Source organism: Trichogramma pretiosum, unplaced genomic scaffold (genome assembly GCF_000599845.2).
Source record: "Trichogramma pretiosum strain Unisexual culture from Peru unplaced genomic scaffold, Tpre_2.0 scaffold84, whole genome shotgun sequence".
Lineage (NCBI taxonomy): Eukaryota > Metazoa > Arthropoda > Insecta > Hymenoptera > Trichogrammatidae > Trichogramma > Trichogramma pretiosum.
This window is the reverse complement of record NW_019640790.1, coordinates 338662-357582: the sequence shown is the minus strand read 5'-3', so window position 1 is coordinate 357582 and position 18921 is coordinate 338662. Positions and strand designations below refer to the sequence as shown.

General features: G+C 43.4%; 4 protein-coding genes across 4 annotated transcripts; 2 read left to right on the top strand and 2 right to left on the bottom strand.

Moving 5' to 3' along the window:
• The first annotated feature begins 8538 nt into the window (after nt 1-8538).
• Nucleotides 8539-9257, top strand: LOC106657832. The gene is made up of 2 exons (XM_014379508.2): nt 8539-8679; nt 8756-9257. The coding sequence occupies exon 2, from the start codon at nt 8776-8778 to the stop codon at nt 9181-9183; it is 408 nt and encodes a 135-aa protein (XP_014234994.1). The 5' UTR covers nt 8539-8679; nt 8756-8775; the 3' UTR covers nt 9184-9257.
• Nucleotides 9258-9329: 72 nt separating this feature from the next.
• On the bottom strand, nt 9330-10778 carry LOC106657757. The gene is made up of 2 exons (XM_014379432.2): nt 10525-10778; nt 9330-10450 (listed from the first exon to the last, which is right to left on the bottom strand). The coding sequence occupies exons 1-2, from the start codon at nt 10679-10681 to the stop codon at nt 9336-9338; spliced, it is 1272 nt and encodes a 423-aa protein (XP_014234918.1). The 5' UTR covers nt 10682-10778; the 3' UTR covers nt 9330-9335.
• A 290-nt stretch (nt 10779-11068) lies between these two features.
• On the bottom strand, nt 11069-13595 carry LOC106657831 (cytochrome P450 4C1-like). Its single transcript, XM_014379507.2, has 12 exons — nt 13301-13595; nt 13124-13233; nt 12972-13062; nt 12713-12898; nt 12551-12647; nt 12386-12494; nt 12220-12319; nt 12040-12146; nt 11901-11969; nt 11666-11834; nt 11419-11598; nt 11069-11355 (listed from the first exon to the last, which is right to left on the bottom strand). The coding sequence occupies exons 1-12, from the start codon at nt 13452-13454 to the stop codon at nt 11168-11170; spliced, it is 1560 nt and encodes a 519-aa protein (XP_014234993.1). The 5' UTR covers nt 13455-13595; the 3' UTR covers nt 11069-11167.
• Nucleotides 13596-14669: 1074 nt separating this feature from the next.
• LOC106657756 (cytoskeletal protein Sojo-like) lies at nt 14670-18748 on the top strand. The gene is made up of 5 exons (XM_014379431.1): nt 14670-14737; nt 14959-15101; nt 15207-15432; nt 15617-15702; nt 15764-18748. The coding sequence occupies exons 1-5, from the start codon at nt 14686-14688 to the stop codon at nt 18746-18748; spliced, it is 3492 nt and encodes a 1163-aa protein (XP_014234917.1). The 5' UTR covers nt 14670-14685.
• Nucleotides 18749-18921: the final 173 nt, after the last annotated feature.

Here is an 18921-nt window from a genome sequence, read left to right as displayed (position 1 = left end):
TTTGTTATGTGAATCGACGTAAAAATGACTATCTACAATTAATAGTGCACGCATAAACAAATGCATATCGAGTTATGGAAAGGGCCCGATGTTCAGAGCGACAGAAATGAATTTTTAAAATTGCCCGAGCATCGTAGAGCCACAAGGAAGATACTTTTTAATCATCGCGAATCGCTCCAGTCAAGCCGTCTAATTGCGCTTGGATATAGCATATCACGAGTGAGAATTTTTTTTTATATAAATCAATATGGCTATATTCAAAAGCTATATATTCATTCTCGCATGTGCGGGGAAAGCGCTCGGCAATGTAGCTATGTTGGCAGTGCAGCTCTTCCTTGCTCCACGAGTGAGGCGAAAAAATAAAGTAAAGTTCTCTTCCGGCTATATAATTTAGCGTATAAAATATCTCTTATGAAATGAAACGTAATAAAAAGTAATAAAGGCTAACTTGCACACCCAGCCGTACTCTATCACGCATCCATACAGCATGTAACATTTTCATCGAGAGCACTCGTAACGTCCTTGTTTCGTACTCGCTTTCGTTCATTTTTTTTTTTTTTTCTAACCAGCCGACGTTCGTCAGTTTATGTATTTTATACAAGTTAATTTCCTTGCGGCAAACGCGCGCCTCTCGCTCTCTGTATATAGGCAGCTGAGCGAGCACCCTTGGGAGTACTCTTGAACCCTTTATAAGCGAAAATCGCTGCTACATCGCGTCGGCGTGTGATAAATAGGAGAAATATTAAAATACCCCTGGCTTATTTTAAATTTTGTTGCATCGGACGCGTTGGCGCGTGCACGTGAATTTACGATTTAATTAAAAGACGGCTTTTGTTCCAAATGCAAAGAAACAACGAACGAGAGAGAATTATAATGTTTTAACAAAACAACTAAAAAAGGCAAATAAAACAATGAGTTGGCTCTGCGCTCGATCATGAAAGGATGATTAAGCCGGGCCGACAGCGAATAGCTCGACGCTCGAGGCGGCCGCAGTGGCTCGAAGAAAATCGGTCATTACACACGTGCAGGTATTTCCATGGCGTCCGTATCATCGTCGCGAAAGAAGGTGAAAGCGTTAGAGCTCGAGGCTCGGATCGCTGCTGCTGCTGCACGCCAGGCACATTTGGAGTTACGAGAGCACTCGAGTGACGCGCGCGAGCGCAAATTTTCTCATTTTTCGGCCAGGGAAGATATATAATTGAAATCCGACGAAGAGTGAGAGAGAGAGAGAGAGAGAGAAAAAAAGAGATACGTGTCTGCACGCGTACGTACGTTACATGTGGGACAGTAGTGATCTAGTGTACGAAGCGTAATTGGGACAAAGTTTACCGTCGGGAGATCGTCTATGTGGGTCTACACGATTCGTGCACTTGCGAAACGTTCGAATTTACTGCACATTTTCGGCCGGCGAGACTGATGGAATTTGGCCAATCGACTCGGCGCGCGTTGAGCAACCTGATATTCGCTCTATATGCTCCTAGCTGTTGCTCGAGCGGATTTTCATTCGCGCAACTTTTCATTTCGTTCGCTTGTACATGAAAATATAGATATTGAAATACACTATTAAATGAAACTCATCAATATTAGAAATCCGACAATGAACCCATTTATTGCGAATCGAAACTCCTACATGGTTAGTTAAAGAGCGATGGAAAGAAAAAAAGGCAAAGACTTGGATTTCCATGAAAACATGCGTGTATAAATGTTTATACATAAACGTTGGCGATCGAGCGCAAGGCTGGTTTAACTGGACCGACTTTTTCTCCTTTGATCGCAGTTTGAGCGCCTTTTGAACATAAGTAATCGAACTTGGTGAAGAAAAATGCGATGATTTTTGCGATCAAGTGCGCGCACGGAGGCTGACTTTCTAAATAATTTTTGCATTCGAGCTCGGCCACGCATACATTGGCCAGTCGATAATTGCGGAATATGATCGGTTTAATTCAATTTTCGCGCAGCAATTACTCGGCGGCGCTTCAACTGACTGGGCCGAAGCGCGTCGAGCGTAATCCAACTTGTGGTGCACGCGTAGTAGCTCTCGTGCGTCTATATACGCAAAGCATCGCGAGCCCAGTCGCACTTGTATACATAATTAAAAGTTGTTTTTCTCATTCTAATGCCAACGTTGCAAAAGCCAGTTTACAACCGAATGTAAATGAGTTTTTTTTACCTCGTTCCAGGTAAAGCAGCGCACCGAGCTCGGGCATGTTATAGTTTCTTTTATTTTATGTACGTATACGCGTGCAATTCGCAGCTGCTTCTAACTCTAAGGTCAATTTCGATCGCTCTTGTAGGGCAAAATCGTTAAAGCAGTGCTGCTGCTTAACAACGACACGTGCAGCTCGACGCCGAAGAATTTCCCAATGTATTTTTAAAACATCGACGAGGATCTTTGCCGAACGATCAATTGCTCAAAGAGCTGCTGTTACTTCATATTTTTATTACTTCCACACGAGCGCATGCTGGGAACTAAAGAACACGCCGGAGAACGTACGCATTTTTATCTATCTTGACCTGCAGTGTTAGAAAAAGCGAACGTAAAAAATGACCTGTGGATCGTGTTAAAATGACTCATTGAAGAGCTATTCATAATAAATCATTTTCATACATTTCGGTGGTACTTTATTTTTACTCCAGAAATAGACAAGTCGACTAGCTCTTGTAGGCCATATATTAATTTTCTTACCACAAATCCGGCCCAATGTTTCTTTTTTCGTAATTGAAAATGTTTCTTCAAGGTCCAGGCTCAATCACCGAGGGCTAAATGCTAGGAAAAAGCATCGAGTCCGGGGAAAATTGACGATTCATTCATTGAGCTCGCAGCGGCGAAGCTTTTAGTCCAACGATTTAACCATTCCCCAGGCTGCTCACTGCACCTTACATACATTATATATCCAGACTTGGCTGCTACTGCCTTGCGGAGCTTGCGAGAGCCGCGCGAAGCTCTCTCTCTCTCTCTCTTTCCTCCCGCGACTCTAATTAAATTTCCATCTTAATGAAAGTATTTCAAGCGGTCTACGAGCCGCCCCTTGCCCCGTCGCCTCCTGCGCGTCAGTCCCTTTTCTCCGGGTGCGCGCGCCTATACAGACTGCCGGCTACGCGCCGAGCTTGGTCTTCATATGCATATGCCCTGGCTGTTAAATACCTACCTGAGAGTTGGTATTTTTTTGCTCGGCTTTCAACCACTGGCTCAGCTTAGTTAAGCTTGTAGACTTAGGATTCTTCATCGCCGTTTCGAGCGTCTACCTTGGCAGCTTTAGCGCTATATACAGCAAAGCTAGCGGAGTTTCAAATTTTATTCATTCGCCGCGCAGGTGGTATTCAAACTTTTCGCCCTAGCTCGCTGGATTTTTTTCGAAACGAGGGGAGGAAAAAATGTCCCTTTCCTCCCTAATGCGCGTCGCACTCGAGGACGTGCGTTTGCAAGTGAATCGCATGAAATTGACGAATAAATAACGATAATATTCCGAGCAGATGAAAGTTCCGCGACGAAAGGGACAAAAAAAATGGCAAGCGTCAAACGCACGAGAGTTTTATAATGACGTACATATAGCAAGCGCATGTAAAATGCGTCGACGTTGCTCTAGTTCATTTTCAATAAGGACGCGCACGTATGCACGAAGCAGAAGCGCTAATTGATTCCATTAACGCAGAGGCGAACGTACACGGCGCTGTGAAGTAGCTGCGGTCCGCGCGAAAGAGTCCGATATCCTTTGCTTTTTTTGCCGCTGCGGTGGTGGCGACGTAGGCCGAACTCGATCGGAAGTTGATAGCGTTTAGACTTGATTAAACGCGCACAAGCTTGGGGCATGCGTCACCGACAACATGTCTTGTTTATATACGTCGCGTACGCGACACAGCCGAGCCGAGAACGCTCGACTCGTTTCCAAGCATCAACAACGACTCGAACGCGAGCGAGCCTTTTGCACAACTCGAAAGCTCGCGCATATATTTATCATAGATAACAAGCTGCGAACTACGCGACTTTATTTTTATTATAGCTACACAGACATCGCGTGGTCTCTTCTTCTCTCGCTGCCTGCTACGTATGCTATGTATACATAAACGCACATATGACAAGTCGACATAGTCTCTCACGCACAAACATACACACACAAAGTTGAGAGTTTGCTGCGCACAAGTTCGGGTAACGAGCCTCAAGGATACACGAGTCTCTAGTACGCTTATACGCTGAGCACATATAGCGATTAGTCCTCGCTTCTTGTGCAGTCCTCCGGGAACGACGAGCATGTGATCTTTGTGTCGCGAGCGACTGAAAATATCCCGTCATCGTCCTCGCTGTATATAATAAATACGTCGCGAGTTGCAACATACGTATACGTAGACATACATCGTAAAGTAAGCACAAACATACGAGTAAAAATGGCGAGCAAAAAGGGGAAAAAAGCAGAGAAAGGATACATTTTCGCGTCGCGGTAATATATCGCGCGGGAAATCATTTGGTTGCTTGGTCGCGATTCAGCAGCTAGACTCCGATACGTTTGGATACATTACAGGGTTAACGCGCTCTGCTATATGTATATCCCTCGACTGATGGCGCGGCTGTATATAAGCGCATTGAGCGCAGCAGCCGAGCCCAGCTTCCGAAGCAAAGTTCTCCTATACATGGCAAGGGACACATCTATACCCGAGCGGAGAGAAACTTCCTCCAAGAGTCAATATGGAAGCTAGTCTCTCTCTCTCTCTCTTTCTGGCTGAGTAAATGTGTGCATAGACGGCACACACACACGTGTATATATCTATATACGTACATGCAAGTGCATGTATGCATTATGTACGCATGAGAATTCGGCTGCTGCTATGTGCGCCGCTGTGCACGTGTATGTATAGGCAAAAGTGCACCCCGTTCTTGCAAGAGAGAGAGAGAGGCTTGATCTCTTGTTACACAGTAAATGTTGTGTTTACTCAGAGAGCTAGCGTGTAGGTTTTAGGTGGAAATTTTCCTCCGCCGCACGCGCCAAGACCATATATACGAGCATAGAACGTAACTTTCGAGGCGCGCGCGAGGCTCCGGATAAAACGAATTTTAGGCAAGGGCGATGCGACGACGCTACAGCCGAATACGCTTTTGCTCCTCTTGCCTACATCGGAGAGAAAGAGAAAGAGGCAGAACTGCTGCCACTGCAAACTTTTTGATGGTGCACTTTGTGGCCTTGCACATTTGCCGCGCGCCCCCGCGCACTCTACCAACTTGCAGGTGAGAGCGAATTGCAACTTTGATGCAAGTCTATAGTCATCGCATCCACCTTCCTTACAATTTCCTTTCTGCCTTCTCTTTTCTTTTCTCTCTCTCTCTCTCTCTCTCTCTCTCTCTCTCTCTCTCTCTCTCTCTCTTTAATTCAAAAACGGGCAGGATGTAATTTTCGACGAAGCGCAAACGATATCGCGATAACGCAGTTACGAGCCTTAGATTTGGGAGTTGCGAACGAATTCAAAAAAGAACATTGTACAAACGCCTCGGCGCTTGTTGTAATATTATATCTAATTGACGCAGGATATTACGGCAACAAGATCATCGATTCGATTTCGGCTCTGGGACTGCTTCGCCAACACGCGCGGCGTAACGCGACACAATTATAGATGTAATCAGAGACGACGTTATGAGTTTAAGTGTGTCGCGATTGCGCTAAGCTCTCTACAACGGAATGTGTGCTGCATGCGAGAATGTACACAATGAAGAAACTTGAATATGTTCACGAGGAGCGCTGCTAAAAATCGTCAACGACACTCTACATAGCGTGATAATAAAATAACTTTTCCAAGAAATAATAAAATATCTTTAAATAACTCGAGTCCGCAGCCTAAATGTCGAGCGAGCGAAATACTTTTTAATTACGAGAAAAAGATGAAGTGTAGGTTGTAGAAAAAAATATCAATCACTCGCAGGCAGCGGTGCGTCTCGACTTTTTGCCATTCGATACCCAGAACTCATGGATCGAGCATCGAATGGGCCATTTCCGAGAAAGTCATTAGTCATGTATGGGCGAAACGACCAATAGATCAGCGCGATAACAATTAGCTCGGCCGCACAAGCCCAATGGACTCCTTTATTTATACATATATATAGGTGTGCGGTATGCATACGCTAGACGGAGTCTCGGTAAAGTAAATCTTTTCTCTAATAAGCCGCATATATATATGCATTATCGGTGCACACAGCTATATGTAGGCAATTAGCTTTTACACGTTGGCAATAGACTGTTACAGTCGTGTGCAGCACGTATATATTGTACATACGTATAGAGAGCAGCAGCAGCAGAACGAACCAAATTTGCATATCCACAGCAGCAGCAGCAGCAGCAGCAGAGGATCAGAGCGATAAAAGCAATTAAACGTCGTATTTCCACGCCACAGAGAATAGAGAAATACCTTACAGAGCGTACAATTAGTATATAGCCTCCCCCTCGTCCTCCTCGTCCTCGACGCGGCATACATCAGTCTCGAAGACGTTTTATTTTCGAGGAATTGTATATGCACGCGTCGCTGCGAATCGGCGAAAGCATTCGAAACGCGCCCGCGGCTGCGATGTTTATTGCTCGCGAGTCGCGACAGTCTCCAACTTGCCGCATGCAATTTAAATATTCGGCTAATCGAGGCAGCCTCGCGCGACAAATCCCAACTCGAGCTAATACAATTAATAGCGTGCGTCTCTGTATTAGTATCTATTAGTGGACGAGGGCAAGCCAAAGCTTCGAGCTCGACTCGAGCTATACATGCACACCTAACCGATGATGCATAACTATGCGACTGCAACAACTATTTGCGAGTCCCATCCAGGGAAGAGAAGCCGGCACGAGATCTATTTCGATGTAGCGTGTATGAAGCGCGCCCTGCGCCAAGAACCCATGCGATCCTCGAACGTAAGAAGTAATTGCAGCCCCCGGTACTGTATCTCTGCGCGCACCGCAGACTATTACGCGAGCGTCGTTTGTACAGGTGTGCATCGATCCGCGATGCGTACCAACCCCGACCGCAGCTCTGCTTTGGCTGAATTTGTATTAGCGCACGGACCGTACGAGCTCGTCTTTGAAGAATAAACCATTGTTTCATAGCTAAACAACCGAATGTAGACGGAAGCAAATTTTTTAACGAGATTCGTCTTGGCTACGCGGCTAGGATCCATCGAGAAATCCTCGAGCTCCTGCCCCGCCTTTATGTATATTGAGGCCGCTGGAGCGCCCATATAAATGTATGCGCATGTACATGAAGCGAACATGTATGCAAGCGCAAAACTGCAGTGACCGGAAGCGATGACTTTTGAGCGCGCTCGACCCTGCGGCGCTGTCCCGGCGCGCAACACAGCGACACCCCGTCCCACGCGACAACGACCTCAGACCGACGGAAAATTTCCTCGAGCCCGCTTTTCTCTGCCATTTGCTCTTGTATCGACGAATTTTTACCTTTTCGTCTCTTTTACTGCTTCTTTTGCGGGGTTTTCATTAAAACTCGTATCTTCGCTTGAAAAAAAGAGTAATACAAAATGTAATTTATAAGTAATATGAGAATTTTCATCGTATATTTTGATTGTGCATATGAAGTGATATTTCGTCGAATGGACGAACCGTACGAGCTCATCTTTACCAATTGATCGTCGCAGTCGGCAACTTATCGTTTCTGTTTGGTGCACTTACCTGCAAAAAAGACGTTTGTAAGACTTACTCGATCGATAAAATACCAACATTCCCCATTCGCAAGCCGCTTAATCTCCCAATAATCTACTTGTTGACACGAAGATTAATCCATTACTATTGTTCAGATTCATTCGCTTTGGTAGATTATTGTAGTTCCAAATGATCAGCGGGCAAGATAATCAATTAGAGACTTTGTTGCTTGCGAATTGAAAAATGCGAGCACGCTAATCCATGTATAATTTACGGGCTAAACTTTTTATTATTAGGTAGCAGATGGGCCGAGATAAGGACATAATTTATAAGAGTTATTTTTGAATCGACGACTTTCTAACGAGCACGAGGCCCGTACATGCGAGCGCGTCTATATATGAGAATTATTCGCTTTGCTATCGAACATCGATAAAATAAAAACATTGATTCTAGACGGATAAAAGTGCTAACGCAAAGTATAAATTATATATCTCGAGTTAATGTATTATAATTGTAAAATAAACATGCTCGAGCGATAAATTGAAACGACGTTTGGATACGAATTGCGCAAAAATAATTATATCGCCATTTGATTCGGCCGTCGCTTGCTTCAATCGTTGAATGGCGCTGCCTTGGAAGCGCACCACTGCACTACGACTAGCTATAGATAGCTGCATACAGATGTCCAAGTGCACATGTCCAAGTGCAGCTGCACTGCTGCGCGCGCGTCCGAAATAATGACACTATAGTGTACATATGCATGAAAATTGAAGGCGATTTATCGCGCTTACTCACTAGGTTAAATGCACAATTTCGCGCATCCTACTTCTCGTCAAATCTCAGATGGAAAGATCATTATGAGACAGGCGAGAGGCGCGAGTGAGAGGCTCTTAGTGAAGAGATAGCTGGCTCAGAGTGCGGCTACCGCTGCAGTCAGCTACGCAAAGATCTTTCTCCGCGAGCGAGCGCATAACTCGAGATAAGGCAGATAGGCGAGACAAACAGCGCCGATCTCTCCAGCACCGAGGCCGCCGTTCGCTGCCACTCGCAAGCCAGCGTGAGTAATATCGGCCAAATATTGATTCGACGCGACTTTGTAATTTGCATGACCGCAGCCGATTTATGTACCACAGATAGAAAACAAGCGGCGGAAATGAGGCCGCTCGGCCTCGACGTTGTCTTTTTGGCGCTCTTTTTCTGCTGCTGTTGCTTAGCACCCTGCCAGTGCGCCATACCCACGACCATGAAGATACAGAACAACAGCTTCCTGGTGGGCCGGCGGCTGGCCGGCGACGAGGAGATCGAGCAGCGCGAGGAGAGCCTCCAGGGCAAGCCCGACTACGTGTTCACCTACAGCAAGACCTACGTCGGCAACAACGAGTACCACATGACGCAGATCGACGTGAAGGACATCGCCAAGGCCGGGGCTTACGCGGCCATCGTGGCCGGCGGTCCCGGCCACACCTTCGTCACGCTCGGCTACACCATACCCAGGTACACGGACATGCGCTTCCGCGTCACCATCAGGGGCAAGAGGCCGCCCTTCAGAAAGATACCCTGAGGCCCGGACCGCTCCGATAATTGTTGTATAAAATCCACTGCTTTTTTGCCCAGCCAACCGACAAAAGTATTCAATAAAAAAGACGATCCGAAAAGAGGGTCGCGATTTATCATAGTACAGAGTATTTTATTGCTTAAGAGCTCGAGCCTTGGTTACAATAGTTTGGGCTTGTCGAGGGACGGGTAGGGATTGAGGGCCACGTAACGCTCCATGCAGTCCTTGTGGTGGCTCGTGACGACGCGATCCTCCTCCTCGTTGTCATACTGCACGCAGACGATGCGCACGCAGTAGAGGCCGAACTCGTGCTCGGTCAGGCTCGCGTGAATCCCGTCCCGGGCGCATCTCATGGCAAAGTCCGACTTGACCAAGGTGCGGCCCTTCCTGCCCTCGGACGTGAGCCAGAGCAGTCGATAGCCCCGGCAGAGCTCGTGGGCGTCGCAGTTGCCCAGCAGCAGGGCGATCTCGCCGGGCGCCACGTTGTGCATCGCCATCCAGCTCCAGCTCTCGGGCAGCTTCAGCCTCAGGCTCAGTCGCGGCGTTATCAGGTCGAATTGCGCGCAGAGCAGCTCGACCGACTTGTCCGAGTCCTCGGCCTTGGTGCTGGCGCACACGCCGTACAGGTAGTTGGCGTTCGAGTGGGCCGAGTCGAAGAGGCGCGGATAGACCGAGGCGACGCTCGTCGCCAGGCTCGCCAGGTCGATCGAGGTGCCGGCCGCGTCGACGTACGACAGCTTCAGCTGCGGCCTCAGCTCGTCCGCGTAGTCGAACCTGTGCACGTGGAAGCCCTTGGCCGCCTGGAAGCTGACCACCGGCACGGACCTGCTGCTGAGCGAGCTCCTCTCGACGGACGCGAACGGCTTGGGCTCGCTCGACTGCTGACCCTCCCAGTCCAGGGCCACGAGGCACTCGTCCACTTGGCGGCCGCAGACGCTCGAGTTGCCGACGAACACCTCGAACTGCTCGCCGTACAGCACCGGTACTTTGCTGAAGTAGTGCTCCTCGTCGAAGAGGAAGCTTCGCTCGATGCTCCTGTTGCAGCCGAGCATATCGACGATTTTGTACTTGAGCTCGTGCACCTTGTCCTCGCTGCCTTTCTCTATCCAATTGAAGAGGACTCGATCTACGCTCAGCGGAAACAGATCGTAATGATTTTCCAAATGGAATACGTTGATGCTGCGATAGACCTTGTCTTCGATGATTATCGAGCAGGTATCCTTGTACTCGGCTTGTAAGGAAAATATCTTTGTCTCGACCGTTACGTTACATCCTGATTTCAAACGACATTTTTTTAATTTGCTTTGTTCTATTTTATTTTGCCATGCAACGATTTCAATACTCAACTGCGTAAATTTTTGTCAACGTCTTCGTCTTGGCAGGCTGCGTATAAAATAGTGTCGCTGTCTTTCGGAAAGAAAGAGCCCCAGACGATTTCAGCTCGAGCCGCCAACGAGAACAAATAAATCGTCGAAAGAGCGAGAATAAAGCTTCGCTCGAACATGACCACGTCGTACTTATGGCCAAGCTCGTGCTGTTTACGGAAAAATTAATTTGACGAACAAGCACATCCACTTTTTGCTCGGATTCGTTGCCAACCGAACTTCTAAAGTAAAACTGCGACTGCTTAGAGACAATGCAGCCGCATAGGTACGAGTTAAGTGGCTCAATTACCCACTTGAGCAGAAAGGCCTAAACAACTCAAAGTACACATGCGCTACGTGTATATTGTAATGAAGTTCAATTTTCTTTTAACGATGTGCATCTTGTCGAGCCTAGTCGTTAACGGCTGATTTATTCAAAGCTGGCATTCAAATTTGACGTAGTTATAATGAACACTAGCGGATTTTAGTAAACGTGCATCGAACAAAAATCATAACAAACGTGCATATTAATTTATAAATAATTTTTATATTGTTTAAGGTTACAATTTTGGGATTCGAAAAAAAGTAAATACATCACGCAATATGAGAAATTACTCCCGATTTTTTTACAAATTTTTTTTCAAATGTTTTTCTTGGTCGATTAGTACAAATTTTATGTGCGCAGCTTTCATTGGTCGTAGAACGATGTCAGCTTGAAATGATACATCTTTCAATAAATCAACGGGTTCTATGTGGAAATTGTACAAAATTTGTGCCATAAATGTTTTCATTTCGATCATAGCGAATTTTTGACCTGAAACGTTCATTTCGTTCTTGTTATTTGTATGAAAACTACAGTGATCAAAAGATTCATTACCAAGGCAATTTCGCGGCCCCGCGCTAAATGGCAAATATGCATAGGGATGTCGTTTCTGCGTGTTTTCCAGTGAAAAGTTATCCGGATCATATTTATCCGGGTTGTCCCAGAAATGAGGATCTCTGTGACAGTCGTACAGATGACAGATAACATGAGATTTACGCGGTATCAGTGCGTGCTCTGAAAATAACGTAATCATGTTAGTTATGTACGTGAAAATACATTAATAAAGTCAGTTGCAACTCACTCAGTTGCAACTCGCTGCTGGTGTGGCGGAAAATCGTCGAGACCGGAGGATACAGTCTCAAAGTTTCTTTGATGCATTGCTCGAGATACTGTAATTCCTTCAGTTCTTGCACGCCTATATTACCGTTGCTTTTGTCAAGGACTTTGGTCACCTCGGCTCTCGCTTTGCTCTGAATTAAATCACTCGCCAGTTTTAGAAAAAACGACCAAAAAACCGCTTAAAGTATAAAGTTTACCTGAACGTCGGGGTGTTCTGCGAATAGCATCGACGCGAATGTCATCGTCGTTGCCGACGTGTCGTGACCCTGTTAAGTAGGCAAAATTCGTGACATCTAATTTTACTTATCAATTCCCGGCGAAAGACGCCGTACTTACCGCAAACATGAAATTATCTACTTCCTCGATTATCCCTGCATTGTCAATTAATCCATTTTTTTCGGCTAAGAACAAAAGATCGATCAAAGCTAGTTTTCTGCGTCGTCCTGGGCAGAGAAAAATAACTTTAAAGTTTCATCTCGTGTACAAAAAGCGTTGGGTAAATAATGCAAACTTTACCCGTGTAAACATCATCGGCAGTCAAGTCGGGATCATCGGTGAGATCTTCTAAATATTTATAATTTGTTTTCTTATGATACTCCCTTCTTTCTTGAACAACCTTTTTTAAATAATTTTAAATTTTAATGAGAAAATAAAAATTAACTATTTGTAAAACTTCACGTACTTTGTCGGTAAACTGATGCACGTGTGTAAGTGCTCTGTTATAATCACGATTCATTTGTAAAAAGGGAACCATTTTCAACATCCAATCTGTTATGAAGGGTCTTGGCATCCTTAAAAATCATACTCTATGAATATGAGGTAATGCTATTGTATAAATAAAGCCTACCTCCAGACGACTATTCGGCCTATGTCATAGATTGCTTTTCGATACTTTTCGACATCTTCTATATCCAATTTATTTAAATCTACGCCCATCGATGTTTCTGCCGAATGAAAAAATTCAATAGCTGATATATTATCGTTTGGATTCAAAACAGTAATACCTTACCGCAGATAACATTCAAGGTGAAATTTGATGCGAGAGGCAAGAAATTTTGAATTGATTCGTTTCCTTGTTTCTTGAGATATTCAACGAGGTTTATCGCTTGTTCGCTCATAATATTCATGTGCTTTTTTAATATATTAAAATGAAAAGCTTGAGTTAAAATTTTACGTCTTTCGTGCCATTTTTTACCTAAAAATGTTTGAATAAACAATGACAATGGATAAACTTGAATATACATGGAATATTCATTTGAGAGCTTTACCTGTACTCGTCAAAATACCAGTCCTCAGCCACGGTTTTAACAACTCATAAACAAAACCCTTGGTTATCGTACTGCGGTTGGTAAGCAAAATCTAAAAGGATATTGCTCAATTATAAATGAATACATTTAATACGAAATTCATCTCAAGTTACCTCTAAATCAGCTGGATGGCGTATAGAAAATAAAGCTTGTGTTGTCATCCAAACTCTTGTAATTGGATAATAATTTCGAGAAATCTCCCTCATGACATTCCATAACTTTTCTGAAATTTTTATTTGCATCTGAGTAAAAAAAAAATGATAGTGCATAATCAAAAAAATTATTATTACGATTCGAGGAAATATTAAAAGATAGCATGTTTCCAAAGAAGGGATATGGTGCTGGGCCTGGAATGGCATTAGCTAATTTGCCAGATCTTTTAAGCCTGACCCACAAATTGAAGATTATAGATAATATACAAATGATAAACACAAATTGCCACATCGTATTAATTTAACAGTATCAAAGCAATACTTATCGCGAGATTATCACTTTTCTCGTTAATTCTGCGCTAATCGTTTTTCGAAAATACTACACATAATCTGTGAGAACATGCCGCACTACTGCTAACAATGAAAAGCTCGGAGTAAACTGTTACTTTTCCTCTGCTTTTAAGTTATGCTTCATTTTTTACAAATTATTCGCATCGTATGGTAATGATCGTTTGCTCTTGGAAATACTTGGAAAAAGTCGGAGAATTCTGAATTTCAACTGAAAGATCGCGGACAAAAAATTATGTAGATTCTCAGAAGAAAAATGAGAAATCACGCGCTCTTCGGTCAATGGAAAATAGTTTATCCATTCCCTTTGTTTGGAGCTCGAAACTGAGAGTTTGTTTTTTGTGTTTGTTTATAGCTTGACGTGTTTTAACATTTTTACAATAAAAATGTACACGATTAGCGGAATGAAGGAATATTCGATGTATGAAATAATTGTGTCAGTCATTGAGTCTATTTCGATCAAATGGCTAAAAAGGAGCGTTTTTAAAACTCTCTAACGCAATTATAACTCTTGAAGAGTTCTTTATCGGAGAAGAGTAAAAATATTTGGAAAAAATTATATTTAAAATTGGTTATATATTTCAGAGTCATTTTTTAAAATATGTAGGTGCCAATGATGAATGGGAATGTCACACAACTTGTACGTCGGTTCGAATGATAATAAAGTGGCTATCGCACTTGGCATATAGGTATGTTACTATCGTGACAAATCAAGATTCTCCTTCTCTCTTTGCCTCGTTGGCTTCTCTACGTACATGTGTGAATTGCCACCTACATACTTTGGTGTGAGCCCGATTGATATTCCCTCGGCAAAAGCCATCTTTGACTGATAACCGCACGTGCATTACTGAGCCATAAGAAATCAATCGACTCGAAAGATACATTCAATACTCGCGTACTCGAGGAGTTGGAAAACAGACGCGCCAGACTGTGTGCGTGTGCGTCAACTGTACGTACCATTACGTACGCCCACGCTGTCGAAGCCGACGATAAATAAAATAAGCCGCGCGATAAAACGCATTTTTTAAATATTTAGCCTTAACGAGTAGGCCTAGTCTCATTCGGACACGGATTTTTTTCGGTCACAAGTTATCGAGCAACGCGCGAGCCCCGCGAGTGCGCGTATCGTCCGAATTCGCGACAGGTGAGCAGACAAGTTCGCTCGTTCTCTCAGGATGATGGGCTTTCACGGAACGACGAATCTGGAATTAGTCCAGTACTTAAAAGGTAACGATTTTCTCGATGGATCGAACATTTTTTCCACGAGAGCCATTTAATTTTTCGTTTATTGTTAACGCCCGGTAATGCGTACGAGAAGCGACGTCACGATTTTCGTATCAAAAAGCTATTGACGCGAATTAAATTCAGTAGTATGCTTGGTGATCTATAAAAAATCCAATTATTAATGTCAATTCTGCCGATTCATTCGAGTGTGTAATTTATTTCAGTTTCCGGAGTAGTTGAATCGAATCTCGTATTCAACACGATGAAGACGATCGACCGACGAGAATTTATGATCGACCGATCGAAAGCTTACATCGATGCACCTCAACAAATAGGCCACGGCAAAACCATCAGTGCCCCGCACATGGTAATTAAAGTACACATGAGCTAAATCGACGCGATTCGCCAAATATATAACGAAGCCGTAATACGCTGAAAAAATAATAATAAATGTTTTATGTGGTGTTGTCAGCATGCCCGGACCCTCGAGGCGTTCAGCGAGCAGCTGAAGAACGGCAAGAGAGCACTAGACATCGGCTCAGGAACTGGATACGTGACCGCTTGCATGGCTCTCGCTCTCGGATCGAAAGGCTGCGTGGTAGCTATCGAGTGTATACCAGAACTCCGCGATAAAGCCAAACAGATCATCTCAAATAATTACCCTGCTCTCTTGAAACAAGACCGCATCAAGCTACTTTGTAAGTGTACACAAACCTGCGCGCTGCTATCGAAGATTTTTCATATACAACTCGCTAGCGGCATTCAATTCGATTATTATTTAATTAATTGGCATTATATCACTTTCGAAAAAAAACACAAAATAAACGAAAAATACCCATCTCTGGATTGAATATTTTTAACTCGATATTATTTTTCATTTAGATGGTGACGGTAAACTGGGTTATGCTTGCATGGGTCCGTACGACATCATTCACGTTGGGGTAGCTGCAGCTGAAATTCCACAAAACGTACGTAGAGATCGGCATATTTTTTCACCTTGCAGTCTGCTGAAATTTAATACGTTTTCAGCTTATCGACCAATTGGCAGTGGGAGGCCGATTGTTGATGCCTGTTGGGACGAGCGCTCACGCACAGGCCTGGATGCAAATCGACAAACTACCCGACGGACAAATTAAGCAGGAAAAATTGCACGGCCGGGTGCATTACGGAATGATGATGGCTGTGACCGAGCTGGATATTGAAAACCGACACGAGTTCAACAACAACGTGACCAAGGAGAGCGCGGGAAACGGAATCGAAGATTCGAGCGATTCCCTTCAACCCGTTCCCTCGCTTCCGGATAGAAAGGAATTGAACGCCGAGAGCCAGGAGGATCGTAACAAAGATTACGAGACTAGTGACAGTGACAGTGACGATGAGTTCAGTTCGGTGGAGATTGACTCTCTCGACGGCAAGTCCCACGAGACCCAGATCAACGTCGATCGGCAGCAATCGGAACAGACCGTGTTTGAACCGAATGACTCGGAACTGCCCGCTTGGGCAAAGCGAGAGGCCCCTTCCTGCATCGAATCGGACATTACCGATCAAGAAAGTTTCGTCAGTGACGAGGAAAAAAATATCATTCTTGTGAATTCGCAGCAAATCGAAGAATTAAAACAAGTCACAACGGATGCTCGAAATTCTCAGGGGCAAGATACCGTCGATAACGACGAGACCGTCGGCACTTGCGATAAAATACCAGAGCAAACCAAAAACGAGCATTTCGCGATTGAGCCCAGTGATATTATAATTACTAGTCATGTAAAAGTCGATCCAAACTTGACGTTCATAGAAAATGAAATTCAAGTAGATGAAAAACAGCAAATCTGTATGGAAGGTGATAAGATGGGAGACAAGTTGAGAGAAAAGCGGGATTCTGGCATTTCAGAGGCATCCATTGAAGAGAAGGAGGATGAGATAAAAATTACCGATTCATCCGTAGAATCACACCAACAAAATGAGACTCAAGAAAAAGAAAAAGAAACCGAAGAAGCGATAAAACTTTGTAAACCGTGGGAGGAACTAGAAGAAAAAAGTGAAGATTATAAAGAAGAATTTAAAATGTGCAGACCTTGGAAAGAACTACATTCCATAAATACTATTGACGAAAAGATTGAGGAAAGCAAGGAAGACTTAGAAATTGGTGAAAAATCGAAAGAATTGGAACAAGTAATCGAAAATCAAAAAATCGAAGAGAATTTTGAAAAAGATTCAGTGCTTGAAATACCATTGGAAACATTAACAGATGACAGTGACAATCTGAAAAAAGTGGAAGAGACATGTGTCGCAAATATTATTGAATATAACCACGAAGCAGATAAAAACATTGAAAGTACAAAAGTTACCCCCGACGATGTTATTTTAAACGAGTTTAAATCTGAAGAAAATATCGAAGTAATGAAAGTTGATACAAGTACAGAAGAAAATAATAAAACCAATATTAAAATCGGCAAAGATGGCACAGATGATATAAAATTAATTCCCGACGAAATAAATATCTGCCAAAAATCTCAAGCAAAACCAGAATGTGAATTGAATAATCAATCATTTGAAGACAAAAAAGAGACCGGAAATGATGCGATTATCAAATCCTGCGACGAAATCGAAACAAATGATAAACCGATAAAAAAACAAGTTACATTTGAGCTCGATGATGATCCAGAGAACGAAATCTTGAAAAATCCCGTTGCCGATGAAGATCCTCAGACATGCAATGCAATAGTAGTTAATGAACCGATACAAGTTGCAGACAGTAACAAAAATTTGAAGAATGAGACAGCCAAAAAAGTATTGAAACTACCACCTAAACCAACGACAATCGCTGTTTTAGAGAAAAAAATTAAAGATCAAGACAAGGCGCTGATCGAAGTGGAGAAGAGAAATTTAAAATGGAACGAACTACAAAGCGAGCTGTTCGAGGCTATGACTCAAAAAATAATTGCGCTGGAAAAAAAAATTGAAGATCAAGCTTTGGAGCGTACAGTATCGCAGAAAACCATACTGCTACAAACGAACACTACGATGCAAGACTTTTCCAGGCTCGAAGTGGAAATAAAAAAGTCGCTCACTAGATTGAGTCGCGTTGAAGAAAGAGTCAGAAAAATTAACGGCAGTAGAACTTCGATCTCGGAATGCTCCGAAAGTGCGTCTATAATCTGCGACGATCAAGACTACGAGGCGCTCGATCAAAACAACGATTTATACGAAAAGATCGTCAATCTCGAGGCAAAAATTAAAGAGCTGGAAATCGTGGTGAAAAATCACAGTATCAATTTGATAACGTTAGAGGGAAAAATCATCGAAGACGAGTCAGTGAAGGCAGCCAAACAAAACAGAGATTTGAAAATCATCGTCGAAGATCGACACTACTACAGCACACTGCAAAATCAATTGGAAATCGTAGCGGAGAAGCTTTCGAAGCTCGAAGGCGAGCTGGAAATGTGCAAACAAAACGGAACTCTACAATCGACTAACATGCATACTGACAAAGAAACGGAAAACATATCAGAATTGTATCGGGAAATTGAGCGAGTCGTTCAAAAGCTCGAGGAAGCCGACAAGAAGCAGTGCAACGCCAATGCCCAAAAGGAGGAGCAGCTGCAGTCTCTCATCGAATCAGTCATGAAAATGGAAAAATTGAAAGATCTTTCAACGACCATACACGATGAGCTAGCGAAGAATAGCGAAAGGATCGGGCAATTGGAGGAATCCATCGGTCAAATTTTGAGCCATCATAACGATTTGAAAAATAATCAGGATGTTGATCACGAAACGACGAAAATTACGGAATGTAAGCAAATTAATTCTGATTCACAAGTTATGGAAAATCACTCGTCGTCAAAATTGACACCGTCGATTATTGATCTGATCGAACTAATGGAAAAGTCAGTGCAGGTGCAAAAAGTCATCGTCGAGCATAAGATCGCAGACTCGGAGAGCAGATTTTCGTCCTTGAAAAATGCCATGAAAAATATCGAAGACATTGAAGAGCAGCTGGTGTCGCTTAAAAATTAAACCATCATACAGATTTTTTTTATTTCTACTATATAAGTAAGCTGCAAGCTAATTTTCATTTTTGCAAATATTATTGAAATAAAACATCAATTTATTCGCATTTGCTGCCAATTTTAATATTATCATGTATGTAAAATATTAGAAAAGAAAAATCGTTAATTGCAGATAACAAA

Excerpts from the sequence above, each read along its gene's own strand:
- LOC106657831 (XM_014379507.2), bottom strand. The coding sequence starts at position 13,454 with ATGTGGCAATTTGTGTTTATCATTTGTATATTATCTATAATCTTCAAT. Across the intron at positions 12,648-12,712 it reads CACCTTGAATGTTATCTGCG|AAACATCGATGGGCGTAGAT; the intron begins GTAAGGTATTAC and ends TTCATTCGGCAG. Across the intron at positions 12,495-12,550 it reads GGCCGAATAGTCGTCTGGAG|GATGCCAAGACCCTTCATAA; the intron begins GTAGGCTTTATT and ends ATGATTTTTAAG.
- LOC106657757 (XM_014379432.2), bottom strand. The coding sequence starts at position 10,681 with ATGTTCGAGCGAAGCTTTATTCTCGCTCTTTCGACGATTTATTTGTTC. Across the intron at positions 10,451-10,524 it reads CGTTGACAAAAATTTACGCA|GATGTAACGTAACGGTCGAG; the intron begins GTTGAGTATTGA and ends GTTTGAAATCAG.
- LOC106657832 (XM_014379508.2), top strand. The coding sequence starts at position 8,776 with ATGAGGCCGCTCGGCCTCGACGTTGTCTTTTTGGCGCTCTTTTTCTGC.
- LOC106657756 (XM_014379431.1), top strand. The coding sequence starts at position 14,686 with ATGATGGGCTTTCACGGAACGACGAATCTGGAATTAGTCCAGTACTTA. Across the intron at positions 15,102-15,206 it reads CCATCAGTGCCCCGCACATG|CATGCCCGGACCCTCGAGGC; the intron begins GTAATTAAAGTA and ends TGGTGTTGTCAG. Across the intron at positions 15,433-15,616 it reads AGACCGCATCAAGCTACTTT|ATGGTGACGGTAAACTGGGT; the intron begins GTAAGTGTACAC and ends TTTTTCATTTAG.